Source organism: Mycteria americana, chromosome 8 (genome assembly GCF_035582795.1).
Source record: "Mycteria americana isolate JAX WOST 10 ecotype Jacksonville Zoo and Gardens chromosome 8, USCA_MyAme_1.0, whole genome shotgun sequence".
NCBI classification, from domain to species: Eukaryota; Metazoa; Chordata; class Aves; order Ciconiiformes; family Ciconiidae; genus Mycteria; species Mycteria americana.
This window is the reverse complement of record NC_134372.1, coordinates 30,058,759-30,078,701: the sequence shown is the minus strand read 5'-3', so window position 1 is coordinate 30,078,701 and position 19,943 is coordinate 30,058,759. Positions and strand designations below refer to the sequence as shown.

Genomic DNA, 19,943 nt, shown 5'->3' with positions numbered 1-19,943 from the left:
AAAATAAACTAACTGCATCTATTACATAAACTAGATACCATGTGCATAATTATTGCACAATGCACAAGATTCCATTTCTTGCTTGATGATTTTGCAGTCTGATGTTGGTTTCACACAAGCAGCTTATTTGAAGCATTCTGAATTAACATTGTAACTAGTAATGGAAAAAGCGACTTCTAGGTCATCACATATCTGTCAGAAATGCTGTGAAGTAGAGATTATCCTAACCTTGGTGCAGGGAACCTGTCTAGTTCCCCATAAGCCTTGTTCTCTATGACTTGACTTGCTTGACCAAGTGATTTGCTGCAGGTAACACTGTCATCATGGACTCACTGCAATGACCGAGTCATCCATGTTCCCTTTCCATAGGCACTTGCTTGGACTTCTTTACAGGTTAGGTGGTATCTGAGTGATGATGAGGCTGACTGCCTACATCCAGGATGCTCTAGGGTTAAACCTACCTGACTTTCTCCTGCCTGCCATGGGGGAGGCTACCTTCCCTGTGAAGAGCGGACCCAGAACCCTCATGATACCCTGGCCTTCCTTCTGCAGCAGAGTTGCATGGTCCTTTCAGGGTTTCCTGGAGTTCTGAACATTTATATTGTTTTGTGAGATTACACCAGTATCCATTACACCAGTATTCCACAATTTTAAACAATGTTTTATTAAATTTCATATATATGTTTTGCCACAAGGTTACAAATTATTCATTGCACAAAGCAGCCAAACAAGTAAGTGCAATACACTATAGATAAAACAAGGAAATAAACGACCAATATCTATGGCATGGTGGAATCAGTCATATAAAAGTATTGTCCATATCTTTAAGAAAAGGAATATATTTTTAATCCGCTGTGGTATGGAAAAAAAAGTAGAAATTAGCAGGCAGGAAAGTGACAACACAGTAGAAAGAAAAAGGCTGGAAGGAATAAGGAAGCATCTTACATTTCAAATATGTAATGAAGTTACTATCACAGTACTAATTCTGTGAAAAGAGACCATGGATGGCAGTTTTCCAATGGGTTATGAAGCTATGAGCAGAAGTACTGATGGGAAGTAAATATTTGCCCTATTGAATTAATCATTTTACCAGTAAAACAAGTTCTGATGCCAGTCAAGCAGTATCAGGAAGGCAAGACTTCTGAGTCAGTGCAGTAATTCCCCATTGTAGATGCATAACCAGGATCAGTATTTATTGAAAACTGTTCTTAAAAACTTGGCTTGTATGCAACAAGATTATTCAACGTGATTTGTAAAGAATTCAGTAAGTGGCAGTAGTATATTCAGAATATACTTGTCAAGGAGACCACCTTATCAGGAGAATTAATAAAGCTTCATTTTGAAGCAGTAACAGAACAGTCTTCTTCCAGAAACCCTACTTGTACATGGAATGCAGAAATGGATGGCAGGAACAGTCTCAAGTGACTCCAGAAAACAACTGACTTGCTGTTTCCATTCTTTTCATGCTTAGCCTTGTCTTTCAGTTGTTAAATACTTTGTGTGTTTACAAATGCTGTCCTTAGATCAATTACAGGACTTTTCTTTTATTCTATAATAAGGCTAAATTCTGTAAATGTCATATCAGTAAATAAAAGCATATATCATGAAATAAAAATCACAATTAACAGCAAGTATCATGAGAAGGCATTTACTAGCAAGCACTGGGAAATGACCCTACAAAGATGTAGTGCTGCCATCTTACAATTTCATCATGAATCTCAGGATATTTGATTAAAATTCCAGGTTTGAGCCATATTAGCCTACCAAAATAGGCCTATATGCTCTTCTGTATAACAGTAGCCTCTAACCTCACATACCTTTTGTATTTGAAAATGTGTTCCAAAGGCTGTAACAACAGAAGATTTATAAAGATTTCTTTCTAATCTCATGCCTATGAATCCTTTGACAATGGTCTGATTTTAGCCAGCTAGAATAAAAATAAAATAATGAAACTTGTTATTAGAAGGATCATTGTTTAAATGTGAAAAAGATTTCCACAAAGCTGTGGAGCATTCTAACAAAATTTTTATTTAAATACTCATTTTATACTGTTCAGACTGCAATAAAAATATCAGAACAAGATCTCACCTTCTGAGTAGCCAGAATTCCTGCTTTGTCCTGGCTTATTCTTGCTCCCAGCTTCATGAACATGCAGCAAACTGCAGTCCCTGAATTATAGAAAAGTATCTACAACATTGCCTGGTCACCTGTACCTGAGTGCAAGACACCTACCTCCACCCTTCAGTAACTCTCCAGTTGCCCACTGTCCTGCTCAGGGTTCAAAAATAAGAGTTTAGTATGGCAGGATGGATCCCTAACACTAGTGGTAGGCATGGAATCCGAACTGAAATAGCCATGTCATCCATCTTGTTGTCTTAAAAAAAAAACAAACCACAAAACAAAAATACACTCTTTTACATATACCAGGGGGGTGCTTTTCTCTGATTAAGCCATTGACTGATTATGAAAGTTGTACGATTTAACAAGAAGTAATATCTGAAAACATATCAGCACAGCTGTCTTAATCATATTCTCTAGTTCCTGTGTGGAACTGCTGATTCTGGACTCCAGTATTTATACCAAGTGCCACAATATGTGTACCAAAACCATGTGTCATGTATTAGAGAATGTATTCATTAGATGTGAATAATTTCCATTATCAGTGTTGGTCCTGGTATAGCCAAGATGACACAGAATTTATCACTTCAAATTCTAAATGCTTTTGCTACAACATTTAAAATCTACATTAATTTTCAAGTACACAGGTGAATTTATAGAAATAATATAAAAAAATTTAGCATAGCTTTACATTAACAAAACCCAAAAAAGATAACTAGTTGCATTGCAGATTACTCCATATAGCTCTCTCTAGACTCCATAGGTCTTATGATTCATAATACAGTATTAAATATGATACAATTACAAGTGTCAGACTAAAAGGTTGTACAACAGAAGGAAATCCAAAGGACCTGGCTGTCTGAAGCCGATGATTACGTAGGTCTAGGCGACAGGAATTTTCTACTTCTTCTTGTGGAATTTCACTTTCACCTACATCCATTAGTCCACTAATGTTCCGCACCTAGAAAAATTCAAAAGGTTGCCCTGAAAGCCAGACTGGCACAACAGCAAAAGGCTTTATGCAGCTAGCAAATTCAATACTATTTCAAGTGAAGCACCTCAAACTGTACTGCAAAAACACATCTGAATGTGAGGAAATCAACATCATTATCCTGATGTTTGCATTCCTATGAAACACTTCCCAGAATTCAGTACAGATACATTACATGCAAGAGTAACAGGTCTGGCTCCCTCCACATATGGATGCTTTAACTTAAGCAAAAAAACTCATGAGCTTTCTTCCCCAAAGTCAGCTCACAGTCTCAAGACAGCACTTCAAACATCTCTAATTTAGAAGGAAAAAAATTACTAAATCTCACAGATCAGTTAGGTGTGATTAATTTCAACCTCTTCATAATGTCAGTCTGCCACATGTGCAATTCAGCATTAGGTAGATATTTTGGCAGATTAACTGGAACAGTACAAAATTCCCTGATTTCTGTTCATCTAACACACCCCAAAAAGGCAACTAGAAGAAAGATCACTGTGAAACATAAGTTGTCTATAAGGCTTTCTGTATAATATCTACTTACTTATCCTTGTAAATAAAAACAGTAGGAGGCAAGCAGTTTGCCAGTTTCAACAGAGGCTTTTGAAAAAGTTACCATATAGGGGGTCCTTACTCTCACACAGTCTCTCTCCTTCCCTCATCCTTCTGGACTAATTTCTACCATTTACACTTAAAGCTCTTTGTGATCTAGTTGTTATGTTTATGGCTTGTTAGTGATCTGGTCATGGCAGGAGCCTTTTGGATAGCAGCCCAATCCCATGACAAGAATTAAATTGATTAGCAGGAGTCAGCATTCCTTACTGCACCAGCAAACACAGCCAGACTGTGACGCTAGTACGTCCGCAGTTTCTCCAAACCATGAAGCGATTCTATTTAGAAGTCAGTGATGTGTACTTACCAGATTACCAGAGAGAAAAAGTTCCAAAGAGCTCTGTCCACTCTCTCTCACTTGCCTTTATTCTGCTAACACTCTCTTGCCATCTTGGATTCTTTCCCAGCATTTGGAATTATTGCATTAAGTGTTTACATTCCCTTATAGCTCTCTCATTGCAGGGGGAAGGGGGGAAAAAAAAAAAGGCAGCAAGGCACCAACAGTTCCTCTCTCCCTCTTAGTAAGAATCAAGATTCAGTTTAGTTTTTAATCTTACATTTTCCACTTCCCTGAAGACACGGAGAAAGTTCTCCCTTAAGACTCCTCTCAGTTCAGTTTCATTCCATCCTCTTCTAAGAAGTTCCTCAATCAAAGAAGGGTATTTAGAAACGTCTTCCAATCCCTCAGGGAAACTGTTGGCAAGAGTCATACAAGAACATTCAACACACATCACTGAAAAAATGTAGAAAAAGATTTTTAATTAGTCTTTTTCGCATATTCACTTTTGGAATGAGTTCACTTTGGACCCAATTCTTCCTCTGAGAAGTTAAAAAAAATAATTAAGAATTCAACTGACATAAACAGAAGCGAGACTGGGACACAATGAAAGGCTTTTTCTGTACAGAGGATCCCATTAGCAGAACAAAACTGTGTATTCTGGATGAAGATGCACTTGTGTATAGGCAGAACAACAGCATGGAGGATATTAAAACAAAACAAAAGAAAAAAAAACCCAACAAACTCATGTATGCATTAATCCACTCTTTATATCTGGCCTTTAGAGTAAGAGGAAACAGTTGCATCACAGATGGAGTTGGTGCAATCCACTTGTGTAACTGAGAACAAAAGGGAACCTGCAAACACATGATGAGCTAAGGAGTTGCAGGTAATTTTGTGTAGTCTGTTGTTTACAAAGTCATTTTTCCAAAGAAAATACAATTAGAATAATAATATTGTTTTGAATTCAGCAGTTTAGGCAGTGAAAAGAAAGCTATTCAGAACCCTCTACTGAAGAAATTACAATAAGCAAAATTGACCTATGTCTTGTGCTAATTCTTATCAGAATAAAAAGGAATTAGAAGTAAGAAGCTGCAAAACCTGCCTTAAACAGCAGTTTTAAATTGTATTTCCATGAGTCTTTGACTTTGTTTTGAAATACATTTTCTGTTATTTTTCTCTTCTGTGGAGGTGTGGTGATAAGCATATCTCAAGAAATCTGTGCCATTACTTCCTACCAGGATTTAGGACCTTAACAACTCCACCACCAATTAAACTGATGGTCTTTGTGAAAATGCATGCAATAAAACGTGTCCTTTTGTTGCAAACTGTGTTTTTATTTTGGAGATTATAGTTTCAGAGCTATGATTAGCTAACACTCATGGGAGCTGACACACTGTTTTTGTGGTCTTACTTTACAGATGTGAGTCTGACTGTGACTTCCATACCCAAGTGTGTCTGAGCCCAGAAAAAAAAAAAAAAAGGAGATGAAGATTCAACAGAAAGATAAAAAGCAAAAAAAGGTTTAGGGTTATGCCAACAAATGCCACCCAATCTGCATTTATTTCCTGTGCTGTAACAACACTAGCCCAGGACTGAGCAGGAGAAGTTATGTTGTAGGCGGTTCACCATGCTCTGCTTGCCTCAAACACTTCCCAAGTCCCAAAAGCAGGAGTGGTTTCACAGCCCCAAAACACTTTGGACTTTCCACACTAGAAAGTAATAGTGGAGGAAAGAGTTTTGCAGCATCTCCCTGGGCTACCCCATTCACCATCTAAAGGCTGAGGCAGCTTTTCCATCATTCATCTTTGGCTTCTGGAGGAAAGCATCCTCTATCACTGTTTTTGTATGCGCAAACCACTGCCTAGAACACACAATTGCAGAGTTCACAGGGCATTAGGATCCGTTTCCACATTTGTAGCACTGCTTCATACAGTTCTAAAAAGGAATCATTGTGCCCCTCTTTCATAAAACTTGTTTTAGTACTCATCACAAGACAACTTGCTACAACTCTTTTAGTCTGCCTTCTTTTTTCCCCCAAAGGAATCAGAACCATCATAACTTAAGGAGCAGATGTCAATGTTTGTACAATTTTACTAACCGTTCCACTCCATCGTAGTCACCACCAATTCCTATTGATTCTGAACCTGCAATTTTCTTTATGTGGTCAAAATGATCTGAAAGAAAATATCAAAGAAAACAGTATCTAAGCATCTAGCAAGGAGAAATAATACAGTTCAGACATATTGGCACTAGGCAACTATGCTCCTTAATCATGGATTCTTAATCAAATCCTTTTAAAAAAAAGTCAAAAGACATCCTGATAATACAGGTTAAAATTTAATAATGCAGTTGATGTATTCTGGATATTTACTGATGCTTAACTAGATGTTATCTGTTATTAAGCACATCACGCAGCAATCTTCAAAATAACAGCTACACTGATGAGATGCAAATGAGGAAAAAGACACGATCATAACAGCATGTTAATTCCCAAAAAGTAGCCCACATATACCAACAAATTTTTCATTACCCATTACATACCTATGTTTTCCACTCTTAATTACAAAGGTTTAAGATGTTTTCCAGAAAGTAACAACTACTTTGGGGTTAATGGTTCTTGGCTCCATTTGGGAGCATCATGTCCTCCATCTACACCTTGTACCTCTTGTTATTTTTTAATGAATATTAGCTCCAAAAATACCTAGAGCTGGGGTAAGGTGTGGAAGGGAATAAAAAAGCAGTACAATTTACATGATCTCAAAAATGACGCAGACACGAGGAAATTCATAGAAGTCACCCACAAAAGCTACAGTGTATTAACTTCAAACCTGCAAGGGTAGAAACATTAACAACTTTTCTGCCACAGGCCAGTACATCTGCATTGAAAGTCACCAAGATAATTCCCTTGTTCTTTTTCTGAAAGATATGAAGAGACACGTGATGAGTGGACACTCGTGTGTTCTACAAACCTCATGGGCATCTCATATAGATTCTTCTACATCCATCCATCAGTGATCATAACAACACTCTACAAGTAAAAGCTCAGATGGCAACACAAGGCTTTGCCTCTCTGTCCTTTAACCTGGATTCATTATAATCTCACGTAGCCTGAATCAGCAGAAGTCCAGTGACTACGTCAAAAAAACTCAACCGGAATTTCAAAGTATTTGCAAACACTTCATTTTTGTAGCCAAAGGCAAAACACAACCCAAAGAAAATGTCTCAGAAGCGAATGTGTAACTTGCTGCTCAAGGATCTGCTTACAAATCCAATTCAGAGATGAGAAGGTGAAAAGTAAACACGAAGACTTGAATGCACAAGTTTGCTTCAGACTAGCCAAACATTGCCATTAAAAAAAAACCCAACAAAAAATGACAACAACAACAAAAAAAACAGAAAACCAAAACCAACAAAACCAAACAAACAAAAACCCCCAAAAAACAAGAAAACCAAACCCAAAAACTATATCGCTCACCAGTTGCTGGAGGATATCATCAGGAACATTTCTTGAGTGATTACAAACAGAAAATGCTGACGAATGGCTGAAAATTACTGGTGCTTTTGAGATATTCAGTGCAGCTTTTGCTGTGGAATATGAAGTATGAGATAAATCTATCAGCATACCCAGGCGATTCATCTCCTTTACCACTTCCTAAAACAGATTTACAGACAACAGTGTCAGTATTAAGTTTCCTTAAAGGAAACCATTTAGCTGACATATGTAAACAGACAGATAAATTCTGCAGCTGTCAGCTAGTCATAAACATGCTGTGCCTGTATGGCTTTCTATTTACCTATTAATTTAATAGTAATTTATTCACTCACAAATAACTAGCACACCACCACATGCTCAAAACTTCGAAAACTTAGTCAATCCAAAGTAAGTAATTTGAACTGCTATTCACATCCCACTACTTCCACATATTCCACATATTCATACATCTGATCTGTATTAAAACAATTGTTATAATTAAATCTAGTGCTTCTTTTACCCTACAGAACATCACAGGGAATTTGGTTTGACTGAATCCTGATCACCTCCTAACTATCAAGAACTCCCAGTAATTAATTTTTAACGTCAAGTTGCTTTTGAAAAGATAAGGCCAGAAGTTGTTAGTTGCATGAGAGATTGCTTAGATTAGCATTCGAAAGAGATCCTTACTTGGCCAAATGCAGTAAGACCAGTAACACTAGGATAAAAGTTGTGTATTCCTTTAGATGACGATTCAGACCTTAAAAAGGGGAGTGAGGGAGGAAAAACATAATATTATTCTGGAGACTACAATATCAGCAACTGAAACTTCTTATGCTACACACAATAACAATCATTACCATGTCACACAGCCACATGTAGGGATAATGAGCTATGTAACATGTATCTTGTTCACACAGTGCTTTTTATGTTCACAACTGTTTTCTGGATGTTATGCCTTCAGGTTCAGTACTGTTGTATGTTTGTGAAGCAATACAAGACAAGCAAAGAGATGCTTGTCAGAAATTTTCTAATTAAACAAACATTCATCAGAGAACAAAGATACACTGAAATGTCAGTTACCTGTCAGCCAGAGAGCCTGCTTTTCAGCCCTCTCTGCACAAAATTCCCCTTTCCCTGAGTCAGTACAAAAAGGAATTTTGTCAATCCAGCAAAGAGTAGGTGCTAATATTCTGATACAGGAGCTAAGTACCTGTCTCTGTAGCTGCATATGGGACCTGCACTTTTGAGCTGGCCAGACAGGACAGCATTGAAGGCTGCTGACTGCTGAGTTCTTACATAGCATTTACCCTCTTTTATCTACATCATATGCATTTTTAGTACTTTTTTTTTTTTGGCCTGTTTTGCCCTATGTAACTTTCCTAATAAAGCAAAGGGGTTAGCAATTTTACCATCTTTGCGTTGTTAACAAGATTTAAAAGTTCCCAAATTGTCAGCATAACAAGCACTACATAACAGATCCTTCAGTCTCCCACTTGACACATGGCAAGTGATTTACCCCAACAACCTATCATCCTTGACTTGGTTCAGAGTCTTTCACAGGTGAACTCTGTGTCTGAATCCGTATTTTCCCCATCTTGGAGCTGCCACAACTTTGCATTAGACAGTCACACAAAAACATGCACATTAGTTACCAAGGCGTATTGCAGGAATGTGTTAAAGTCATGTAACGAACACCCAGGTCATAATACATCCTCAATGTTGCCAAACTGCTGTCAATGGAGTGACCACCTTCTATTCCAATCAAACATGCTATCCTTCTACTGTCAGAGATACCTAGAAACAACAAAGGAAGATAATTCCAAAGTAATTTCATGACAGATAAGAAGCCAGCACTACTGAGCAACAATTGTTATTGTAAATTGCAAGCAATAATACTGACATTTTCATAGAACAGGAGCTTATACTAGTGCATGTTTATATGGCAAATTTTCTCATGACTACAGTGGGCCAGGACTGTGCACAGAGTCAGTTATTGTGGTTCAGTGGAGAAACTGAAGTTAAAGTTACTCTTTAAACCAGGATAATTTGCCTGCTTGCAGCTCTCTGTCTTTTGCACATAACTCCTGCAACCACATTTAAAAAATTTCTGTTACAAGAAAGAGCGTCACCTTGGGAAGTTGTCACAAGTTCAAGCTCTTCATAGCTGTTACACATCCTCTTGACAACATCAATTTGCTCTAAGGTTAGACGCACAGCATCCTTGTTCTGAGCGCTGCAAAGAACATACACTGACCAAAACTGAAAGAGACATTGACAAGTAAACTAGATAACTTGTGTTTCAACTTGGAAACTTTCATTTGCTAATAGTGAAGTTCATGAGCACAAACCAAAATTATTTCCTACAGTTTACAAGGGAGTTGCCACTATAGTTTTTCCCCCAAAGGAAGAGTTACGATGCAAGGCAAAAGCATCTACTCCAGACATGATTAAATCCTCCTGACACACTCAGCTACTCCACATTACATGCAGGAAAGCATATGTAAGTTTACTATAACTTATTTATCATAAAACCATGCTGCTGTTTTGGTTAAGGGTACCTGGATTATAAAACACAAACTTTTGAAACACAAATGTTATGGAAAAGTGTCTGTGGCTTTTTAGTTTCATTGTTTTTTCTTTTTTAACAGAAAGAGTGAAAACCAAGGCCAGGAGTACTTGTGTGATTGGGAAGGAGGCAAATGTAAAAACATGTTCTCAGGCTCACAGCCATGGCAGTACATACCTGAGCTCCCACATAACCAGCCTGAAGTTTCGCAAGGTTTGTGTGGGTCTTCTTGAGTTCTCTTAAGTTGACAGTACTGAGTCTATTTTGGTAAAATATTCTCAGTCGCAGTACAAAGTCATTGTGGCTAGAATTGAAAACAAATAGGGCTTATGATAGAAATAATTTGTTCCCCTTCTAACCCAAACATAATTTCTTCCACTGTTCATAGTCCCTTAGACCATTAGTTGCCAATAATCCTTGCAGTAACATAGGCTTAAAAGTCGCCCTTCTTTTGCAAACAAGCCTTATTTCTTAATTAGGACAGCAAGAAACTTTTTTTGCTTCTCCTATATTTATAGCTGTTGTGTTTCTCTATCTAGTTTTCTCCCTATTGTTTCTGAAGCAATGGAAGAACTGAAATCAGCCGCCACGCTCCTCAGAAGCAAGTACTTGTCGTAGAATAATCAGTGCTGCCTTTGCTAGAATAATCAGTGTTTGTGTTCCCAGGTCAAAATACACTCATCACAGACATAATTCCTTCAAGTTGTAAGAGTACCCTTTCAAGGTATGATGCCTGCTTTCTACCTCTGCACAGAAGTAATTGCTAATGAAAGATGCCATTAAATTATAGGAAGGAGACAAGGATATTATGTAAAGGGAAACAATAAATAAGTGGCAAAACCTGATCAGAAAATCACAAATGCATTTAGAATAACCCGATCCTATATTAAGTACCCTCTGAACCAAAATTCCTTCTGGATAAATCACTGCAACAGTAACTGACTGCTATGTGCTAGTAACAGCCTTTGTCTCTCCTGATCCAAACACACTTTGGCATTTCCTCCTCACTTGTCAAGATTCACAAAGAGGGTTTAGTTGAACATATTTTATATACCCATCGATTAAACGTGCATCTTGCATCAGCTCAATAGCTCGCTCTCTCATTGATTTCTCATAGCTGAATGGCACAGTATCAGAGAAGAACATCAACAGCCACAGCAACAACTTTGTTGTATTTCTCTTCATTTCCATTTTCCAGTTTGCTAAAGCAAAGAGATACCACAATTATTCGCTGATGACAATGAAACAGCAAAATTTCAAGTCTGCGGAGGTTGTAGGCTTAATAGTATAGGCAGAGCCGAAATGCCTCTCCTTCTGGTAAGACTGGGGTGAATTCTGCAGGAGGAAAGAAAGAAAGAGAATAATAAACAGAAGGGAAGATAGCAGCAGAAACTGTAAAACAGCTACCTTCTCCCAAAGATTTTAAGGTCTCTGGCTATTGTGTTTTTGCACATATAACCACTCCTTAAACTCTGCTGCTGCCACCAGCTGACTGCTGAAGGGAACCAACTCCTCAGTCAGAGCTGGCAAGGTGAGCCTGATGGACTCTGGACTGACATCTCCCAAAAAGCAGCTCCCAAAACAGCATAACAAGATAGTTTTCTCATTACATTAACTGGTTTGTTCTCATTATTTGGGAAACCTCACACTGAAACGAACACTGAAACTGTTTTTGAGAAATTCCAAACATCAGCTTCTTCTGAGTAAACTGTATTGTTAAAACACACAGCATGTCAGAGTATTTTCAGAGGAAAGCTATTGAAATCCAACACTTTTCCATACCTTAGCAAGGACAATATGTGCCAAACTTGAAAGGGTCACTTTATTTCCATAAGGAAATGGGTATGACAGCAACTTCAAGGGTAATCCAAGCACCCTCTGCTCTTTTTTAAAATATAGTACTCAAACACTTGGACAACAGCCTTTCAGGTGTCACTCAAAAAGCATTTTTACTAACAGATTAGAAATACCTCCTGTTCTCTGTAAAGTAAATATAAGATCTGCTAGAAGGTGAAAATACCTTTTCAGGGAAAAGGTTGGGGTTTTTTTTCCCCCCACGTTCAGAGTTACTGGCAGCATTAACTATAAAGCTGAGGAGCAGTCCCCTCCTTCATTCATTGGAGTGACATCCTAATTAGATGCATGTGCCCTGTGAATTCTTTCAAATCAAAAAAGTTTGGCTAGAGTTCTGATATTGCAGAGCCAATGCTCAAATTTTTCCAAAAGACAACAAAAAAAAAAGAAAAATAACATTGACTTTTCATTTGTTTTCCACTATGAGTCAGTAAAGTTTACATTTATAAACTTTCTTCTGGCAGCACAAAAGTTTGTTTTTACTAATAAAGGAAGTTGTTTTTATGTATTCCTTGTCTGCAGAGGTAAAAACAAATAGCAAATATCCAAGATATGATAAAATTACAAGGCAATTCACCTTGCCTGCATGCTGTGCTTCTCTTGTCTTTAAGCAAATTTTCTAAAGCAACAGGAGGTGGACATAAGCCCAGGAAATGGTTTCCTGATATAAAGACAATATTCATATTCATGAATAAAGTCACAGATGTCTCAAGGAAGATCCATAGGTGATGGTGGCATTGGAAGCAAATTCAAGTCACGCTAAGCAGATTACCTGCTGATGGCATCCTGTTCTAAACACATTTCTTTCTTCCCCTTACTAGAACATTTTGATTATAAAAATCAAAGCCAAAATAAAAGTAGGCCTGTAACCAGGATATTGAAAAGCAGCACAGTGAAAATCATATTATTAAGATTCTTATATTTCCAGCCTATATATTAAACCATTTTCCTGTCACCTGCAATATGCAGAGTGTAAATCAAAGGAAAAGTTAACTGACTTATTTGCCCTGCCTATGCCTGATAAAATGTAAACACGTTTGTAAAGGAATCATATTTAATAAGCCAGTATAAGTTTAATTAAGCTGTGCAATTAAGATATTTTGAAATAAAAAATAATCCATTTTGCATGTATTTTATCTCTAAATCAAAATAATTACGAAATTACCTCACAACTTGTGTTTAGAAAAGTATGAAGTGCTATTCTAAAAAAATCCTTTAACTTTGACAAAAACTCCTAAGGTTCCTCTTTTGAGAAACTGGCTCAGGCCCTTTATGTTTCACAAGATTTGGGAATGCATTAAATTGTGGGACCATCTGGCAAGAAGTACTTTTGAACAGTAGGAACATACAAGCTTATACAAAAGGGAGCGTAGATAGAGAAGCAGGTTTAAAATCAGCCCTGAAGTGGTCTCAGAAAGAAGTTCTAGGACAGCTGAATAAACACAGTAGTATGCAGGCACAAATGAAGATCCAATATGAATACAATACCAGAGGAGCTGTAACTCTGGTATTAAAGAAAATTAATAACTTTTGCCCCTTAATGTTTCCTACAAGAAAAACATGATGTAAGGAATGGCATTGAGAGTTTTTGTGAAGTACAGAGGTCTAATGCTACATAGAGGAAAGCACTCTAGAAATAGATTCGTCCTTCAATGATGCTTAACAGTCTATGTTCTCACTCATTAACAAACATAACAGAAGTGATTGACTCCAAGTTTCTTCTCATGTGTACAAAAATTAAGAGGTTTTGGCTAGGCCCTTAGGACAATATGATGTAAATCGATTACCATAAGTCTATGCATCTGGCTTTTCTTATGGGAATGGTTTCCTGCAGGCCCAACTACTTCCCCTGTGGTCAGAACAAGGACCAGACCTTCCAAGACTGGGATGATACTCTCAGACTGTCCTTCACCAGAGCACAGCTGACTCCCTGGCAATACTTTAATTTGTCCAGGATTCGTACCATAGCTGATAGCAGAAGCCCTTGTTCCTCTCATGTCTGCATGATAACCAGGGGAACCTTCTGTGTTTTTCCCACGTTGACTGATTGGAAGGGAGATTTTTCTGCTTTTATTCATTGCCACAGCTTTATATTTGTATATGGGAAAAATTTATTGGGAGGGTCATTTTCTATCAATTTTTTTGTAATACTGCCTTTAGCAGAAAAATATTTGAATTGTAACTGGAAACAACTGTGATGTGTCAATGCTGAATAAGTTGACCTCTGTTATTACTTTTACTCAAAGAAATTGAATAATTATAGATTATGTATTTGGGAAAAAATGAGGCAGGTCACAGATACATGGGCTTACACATTTTATCTAGGTACAGTGAAATCCATGTTCAAAGTATGAGCTCTGTTGTGTGTTGTGCTACTATAACATGGTGTTTGATTTCCTTCTCTTACTTGTTTTCAGTAAAATCCTTTTATGCAAGAGGGTACATTCCAAAAAGAAAAGATAAACAGAATCCTACTGGAATCTTGTATGCATTTAAAACTGCAGCGGTTTGCTTACAGTTGATTTATTTTAATTAACCTCATGCAGAAAATTGAAAGGTACTATGCAGCGGGAATATGAAGTAAACCAGGCCCAACAGCCTGCTACTTCTCTTGCCAAGCTCCGCTTTCCCAGCCCTGGGGTACATAAACCAAAGTGCACCATTAGTCCCCATGGGACAAACCCAGAGGCAGTCTCATGATGCTGCTGCAGGAACTGAAATACATCTCTTCAGTTCTGAGTTAGGCCCTGCAGCTGAGTCTCCCACAGACCAAAAGTCTGTCCCAAAGAAATATGTGTAACACTACAAGGGACAATGAGCACAAAGAGGTAACTTTCTTCTTACTTTCAGCTCCACTCCAGCTCCACAAAACATCACAGGCTTGCAACATACAGACACATAGAGTGTGGAAGAGATAAGGAGGGAGGTATGAAATGCAGCTCTATCTCCTTCCACATTACACTTCAGAGCCAAAATGTCTCTTTCCATATCTACCTTTGCATCTGTCCTTGAGAGCATAACTGCTTTTCACCCCCACCATACCTCTGCACACAGGATAAGCACAGCAATTTTGGGGCATCAAGCTTAGAAAAGCCATCAACCCGCAGCTGAAAATAAACAATGACAGTCCCTGGGGAGCGGCAATAGGCACAGAGTGAGTCTTTGCAGACACATGCTACAGAAATAAAGCTTTACTACTTCATACTAGTTAGCTTCTACCATTGGTTTACATTCTCCAAGCTCTTCATGAATAGCTAGGAAGTTACTATGAATAAGACATGAATGCTGAGAAAGCATACATTACACTGAGTGTTCCCATATCAGGGAGGACAGAGCTATAATGAAGCAGGATGGCCATATCTGCCATATAAGGATGCAACAAGGCAGGTTTGCACTTTTAAAATAGATACATTTTAATGGAAAGTTTCACAGTAGAAAAGGAAAGTTTTTCTGCATGCTTCTGACATTTACCATCTTCGGAAGTATGGGCAAGCTGCCTGGCCCCTCTTCTCCTTTCCAGCAGGCAGGCCAGACGTCAGTGCAGAAGGTTCAGTAAACAGCTGCTATTTAAGTGCAGCAAATCTCAGGAATGGCATTCCTTTCATCCCATTTGAAGTCCTTATTTTCCATCTTATTCTTTACTAAAAAACTTCATGACAGCCCTTACACTGAGACTTGAATTTGTTGAACTATTGTGCCCAATCAAATATATAAAGTGCAATAAAATAGAGCTCACAGCTCAAAATAGTAACATATCCTGAAAAATGAAGAAGGTTCATCCCCCTCCCCACCCTGTTCAGTTATGCTGAGAGCTCATGCAGATAATCCTAGTGTAGCTCTGAATTAACTACCTCAGACCATGGCAGCAGCTTCATTGCAACAGCACAGACAGCACAAGCTGACCAGGACCCTAGGTAAAAACTTCCTTGCTGATTGCTGGCAAAAGCATGGATTCTCCCTATTCCTTAAATAATAATTAAACATAATTAGTAATACATAAATATTAAACATACTTCTAGGAACAGAACACGTGCATCATACTATGAAGTATGCTTTTAAGAAAAGATACCAATCCCTTTGAAATTCACTTTGTCGATAAGACAGTCTTTCAAATCTTTCTCAATTTTTGCTTGAAATTCCTTTTGCTATCACCAGCCCAGAATCATGTCAGGTTTACATGTTCCCCTGCTTAGAAACCTCCTTAGTGCTGTCCCAATACACAGGTATTACAATTTATAATTTACAACCTGCTATTCCTTCCCTGACTGTGCAAAGGTGCAATAAAGTGCCACCAAGCAATGAGAAAACATGGTGCTGTTAAATTGCTTAGAACAGGGATAAAAGGGAATAAATACAGGAATGATTGGAAGGCATTTCAGGGTCTCTAGGGAAGAGAAAGGAACAAGCAGGTCAGCTTGTCCCAAACTTCCTGGGAAAGAGGAACCCACTAGGGGCAATTACAGTACTTCCATATATAAAGTCACTCTTAGCTTTCAGCCTTGAATTTAAGTGGATCCTTGGATATTACACATGCTATCTAGTGCACATGTAGACTGCAAGTTTTTCAGATGCAATATTACCTCAGTTGGCAAGACTTCTTTACAACTGAAGTGTGGGAGATTAATTGCTTTCTCCTTTAAAACAATTACATAACAAATTTTATTATTACAGATAAAAATGTTTTAACTCCAGAAAGATTTCTCATAACTTCCCTTAAGAAAAGGACAACTACTGAATTTCTTTCCTATTAGGTTCTCATCCTTTACTTCACCGTTGTTTTTTCCTGTCCACAGTTTTTAAGACTTTCTGACAAATTCAAATTGCTGAATCCAGTAATTTTGAAGTAAACAGGAGCTCTGCTAACGCTATGCATTTTTAAATCTAATTACTAATGATGAGGACTATTTTCTCAGAAATCCTAAGTTACTGAAATTCTTTTAACTTCAAGACATATACACTTTATGGCATAATTTCCTAAAGGCAGAACAAACCAGAACAGCATAACAACTACTTCTATAGCACTGTAGCAGACCACATGTTATCAGCCAAAACTGTGTCCATCTTAAGAGTGCTGACCTCGGTGGAAGGGCTGGCCATGAGCATTTAATGCAGGGAGTCAGCTGGCTTCTTTGTTAATGTGCAGTTTCTTCTTTCTCAGATCTAGTGATCTTGCTTTCCTGGAATGCAAACTAGAACTTGTTGAATAGCACGTATGGACTTGAGCAAAAAACTACTCCAGGGTTCCCCTCTGTGAATGTAGTCCCTACTGTATGGACCACAACAGGTTTCAAAGCTATAGACAGCAGATTCTATAAAAGGAATGCTCTTTCTCCTAGTTACCCCATTTGGGCCCCCTGCCCCATGCTCTTGTCCCTTGTTTAACATGTGCTCTTCTCCATATCAGGGTCAGTGCAAGCCATGTCCCCTCCAGCCCCTACTCCTGACAGACTCATTCTTTTTGGCAGGGTTTTGCCCAGTTCCAAATATCTCTAATATTCTGGAAATGTTTGGATACTCCTTTCAAAAAACAATGCTACAAAATAGTGAGAGAGACAGACAAAAGCTAAAAGGATAAGCATTACTGAGTATTAACCGAGTTTAATCATAATGGATGCAGCCTGTGGAAATACTGCTCTCACAGGAGGTAATGAACTTTGCTTCAGCACACGAAAGCCTATTTGAGTACTTGTGCTACAGTGGAGTTTATCTGCCTCTCCCTCACAGCTGTTAAAAAGACAGCATTTTCAAACAGACACACCGTGGGCACTGCTTTTTTTTTTTTTTTTTTTGTGCTGCCGACATTTTTCCAATCTAAAAGAGAGCACTTTGTTTTCTTCTGGTCATGGCACGCAAATGAAAGATTTTGAGGAACAACAATTACTGGAAACACAATCATCCTTGAAATCCTTCCTCAGATGGGAGTACAGTCTTAGAGAATAAGTTTTTCTTTCATAAACATGCGTCGGAAATATACATGCATTGTGAGACCCAAAACTTTAGCGAAACAGCACTTCTACAGAACTGTAAAGCATAGAGAGCAATCAGAAGTTGTTTTTTTCCACTTTGTGGCAACCATAGAGATTTCCCTCAAATGTCAAAGCACAAATACAGACTTACCTTTTTATCACAAGTGCAGACTTCGTAACCACAGTGAAAAAAATCCTTGTATCTCTGATTTAGAAAATGTTAAATTTGTTTGTGGCAGCTCAACATGCAAAATGCTAAAAAGAAAAGGTCAAAAAATTGCCCAAGCATCACAATTCTGGCAAGCTGGCATCACAAAAGCAAATTAGTTTCTGCAGGCATTTTTTGGTTTCAAATTCCTCAAACCAAAATACAGATCAGATCTGCAACCTATATCTCTAGAACTCTGCCATATCCTGACAAAATGACTCTAAAGGGAATGCTAAGATTTTATAGGTTATAATGTACTCTGTGGCATAGTACAGTATACCTGCTATTCCAGAAATCCACATAATTTGTCATTTCAAAATGCTTAATGAGAAAGTACCAAGCCTTGTTCACACAATAACACTGTTGTGATGCTATAAACACTACTACACATTGTAAATTTGGTCCAAATATTTACTATTTTGCCATCAATATGAAGTCCGCAGCGATTTTCAGAAAGATTTTTAAGCAGGAAGTGTACCTACATGTTCTTCAAGCCGTTCGACTGCAAACAGAAATTACACTTATCTATACATTACCAAATCTCCATTCCATGTATTTGTACAAAAATGCTGTTCTTGGTAGCTACAAGAATTTCCTATAGATTTGCTTTATAAAAGTACCTTCTAGGTTTCATGCAAAATATCCTTTATACTTTGACAGTAAGACTCATTTGCCTTTGAAACTGTTTACATAAAAAAAAGACACATAAGCATATCATCATTCAGAAATCAGTTCTTGAAAGTTGAAGGAGTATTACAAGCACTACACAAAATTAAAAACATGGTATATTAGGCACCCCAATTTAAACAACATTTAAAATACAAAACCCACACAGCTTTTTTCCATGCTGACTGAGCAGAGTTGAAAAGTGGAAGTTGACATGAGATTTATAGCTTTTTCTTGTTTATCTAAATGCTCCTTGGAGCAGGTTACCTTCTTAGGGAAAATGCAGCGGAGTCAAAATCCACATTCCACTGTGCTGGATGCAACAGCTAAAGCTTAGCACCAGGTCCTCCTGACATCAGAGCAGCAACCAAGAAACGTCCTCTATTTCTTTAGTTTACACAGGCTTCACACTCAACAGGCATTTGGAGATTACCCCTTTCAGAGATATAAGGTCTGTGAGAGAGCTTTCAGCTCAGCTACCGCCCATCCGGGAAACCAGAAGCCTTGTGCTGTGCAGTGTTCGAAATCTGCCATTTCCTCCCTCTTGTGGCAGGCTGTTTGTGCAGCCCATCATGCATCTGCTCACTAACATATGATGTGTTTAACATTGCTCTGCTTATATTGTTTTAGAAATAGGTGCCCCCCATCATAGAGTAATTTAGGTTGGAAGGGATTTCTGGTGGGATGTCATCTAGTCCAGCCACCTGATCCCAGCTAAAGTAACTTCAAAGTTAGATCAGGTTGATGTCTTAAAGGAAAAATATTATACAACTTTTCCAGGCCCCTTTTCCAGTGCTTGCTTATTCACATGGTGATTTTTTTTCTTTTCCCCAAAGATAACATTCAACTGGAATCTCCCTTGCTGCAATCTGTGATGGTTGCCTCTCATCCTCTTATTGACCTGCTCTTAGAGTCTCTTAAATTTGAAGTTACAGTAAACACAGATACAGGTATGCACCTTACTGCTGACCTAATTTTGCCACATTGACTATACCTAAGCCAATAAATATCTACCCCTTGTTACTATACCTGCCGGATTTTAATCAGGGCTTACAGTGCCATTGTGTGATATTTGTAAAGGTCAAAATGCTCACAAGTTACAGGTGACCTTTTCAAAGATACTTATGTCTCTGAACCTACTGGGACTTTTCACTCCCTTTGTGGGAGCTGACAGTTTGGAAACAAAGAAATATGTGCAAAAACATGATCC

General features: G+C 38.0%; 1 protein-coding gene across 5 annotated transcripts; it reads right to left on the bottom strand.

Annotated features, from left to right (window-relative positions):
* Positions 1-662: 662 nt before the first annotated feature.
* On the bottom strand, positions 663-19,150 carry LOC142413901 (dipeptidase 2-like). 5 transcript variants are annotated; one of them, XR_012776923.1, is made up of 12 exons: positions 19,001-19,150; positions 11,094-11,374; positions 10,217-10,343; positions 9,603-9,732; positions 9,126-9,267; positions 8,161-8,230; positions 7,474-7,650; positions 6,827-6,914; positions 6,097-6,172; positions 4,276-4,411; positions 2,233-3,079; positions 663-1,927 (listed from the first exon to the last, which is right to left on the bottom strand). XR_012776923.1 is itself a non-coding variant. In XM_075510581.1 (11 exons), the coding sequence occupies exons 2-11, from the start codon at positions 11,228-11,230 to the stop codon at positions 2,885-2,887; spliced, it is 1,278 nt and encodes a 425-aa protein (XP_075366696.1). In that variant the 5' UTR covers positions 11,231-11,374; positions 19,001-19,150; the 3' UTR covers positions 664-2,884. The 5 variants fall into 5 exon arrangements, 4 of the variants coding, with proteins under 4 accessions (XP_075366700.1, XP_075366696.1, XP_075366697.1 ...); XM_075510581.1 differs by having other exon boundaries at positions 664-3,079; XM_075510582.1 differs by having other exon boundaries at positions 664-3,079; positions 11,094-11,241.
* Positions 19,151-19,943: the final 793 nt, after the last annotated feature.

Coding starts and splice junctions, on each gene's coding strand:
- LOC142413901 (XM_075510581.1), bottom strand. CDS start 11,230: ATGGAAATGAAGAGAAATACAACAAAGTTGTTGCTGTGGCTGTTGATG. Junction 8,231..9,125: donor CATTCCTGCAATACGCCTTG/GTAACTAATGTG, acceptor CCCCTTTTTAAG/GTCTGAATCGTCATCTAAAG. Junction 6,915..7,473: donor ATGATATCCTCCAGCAACTG/GTGAGCGATATA, acceptor CATATCTTTCAG/AAAAAGAACAAGGGAATTAT.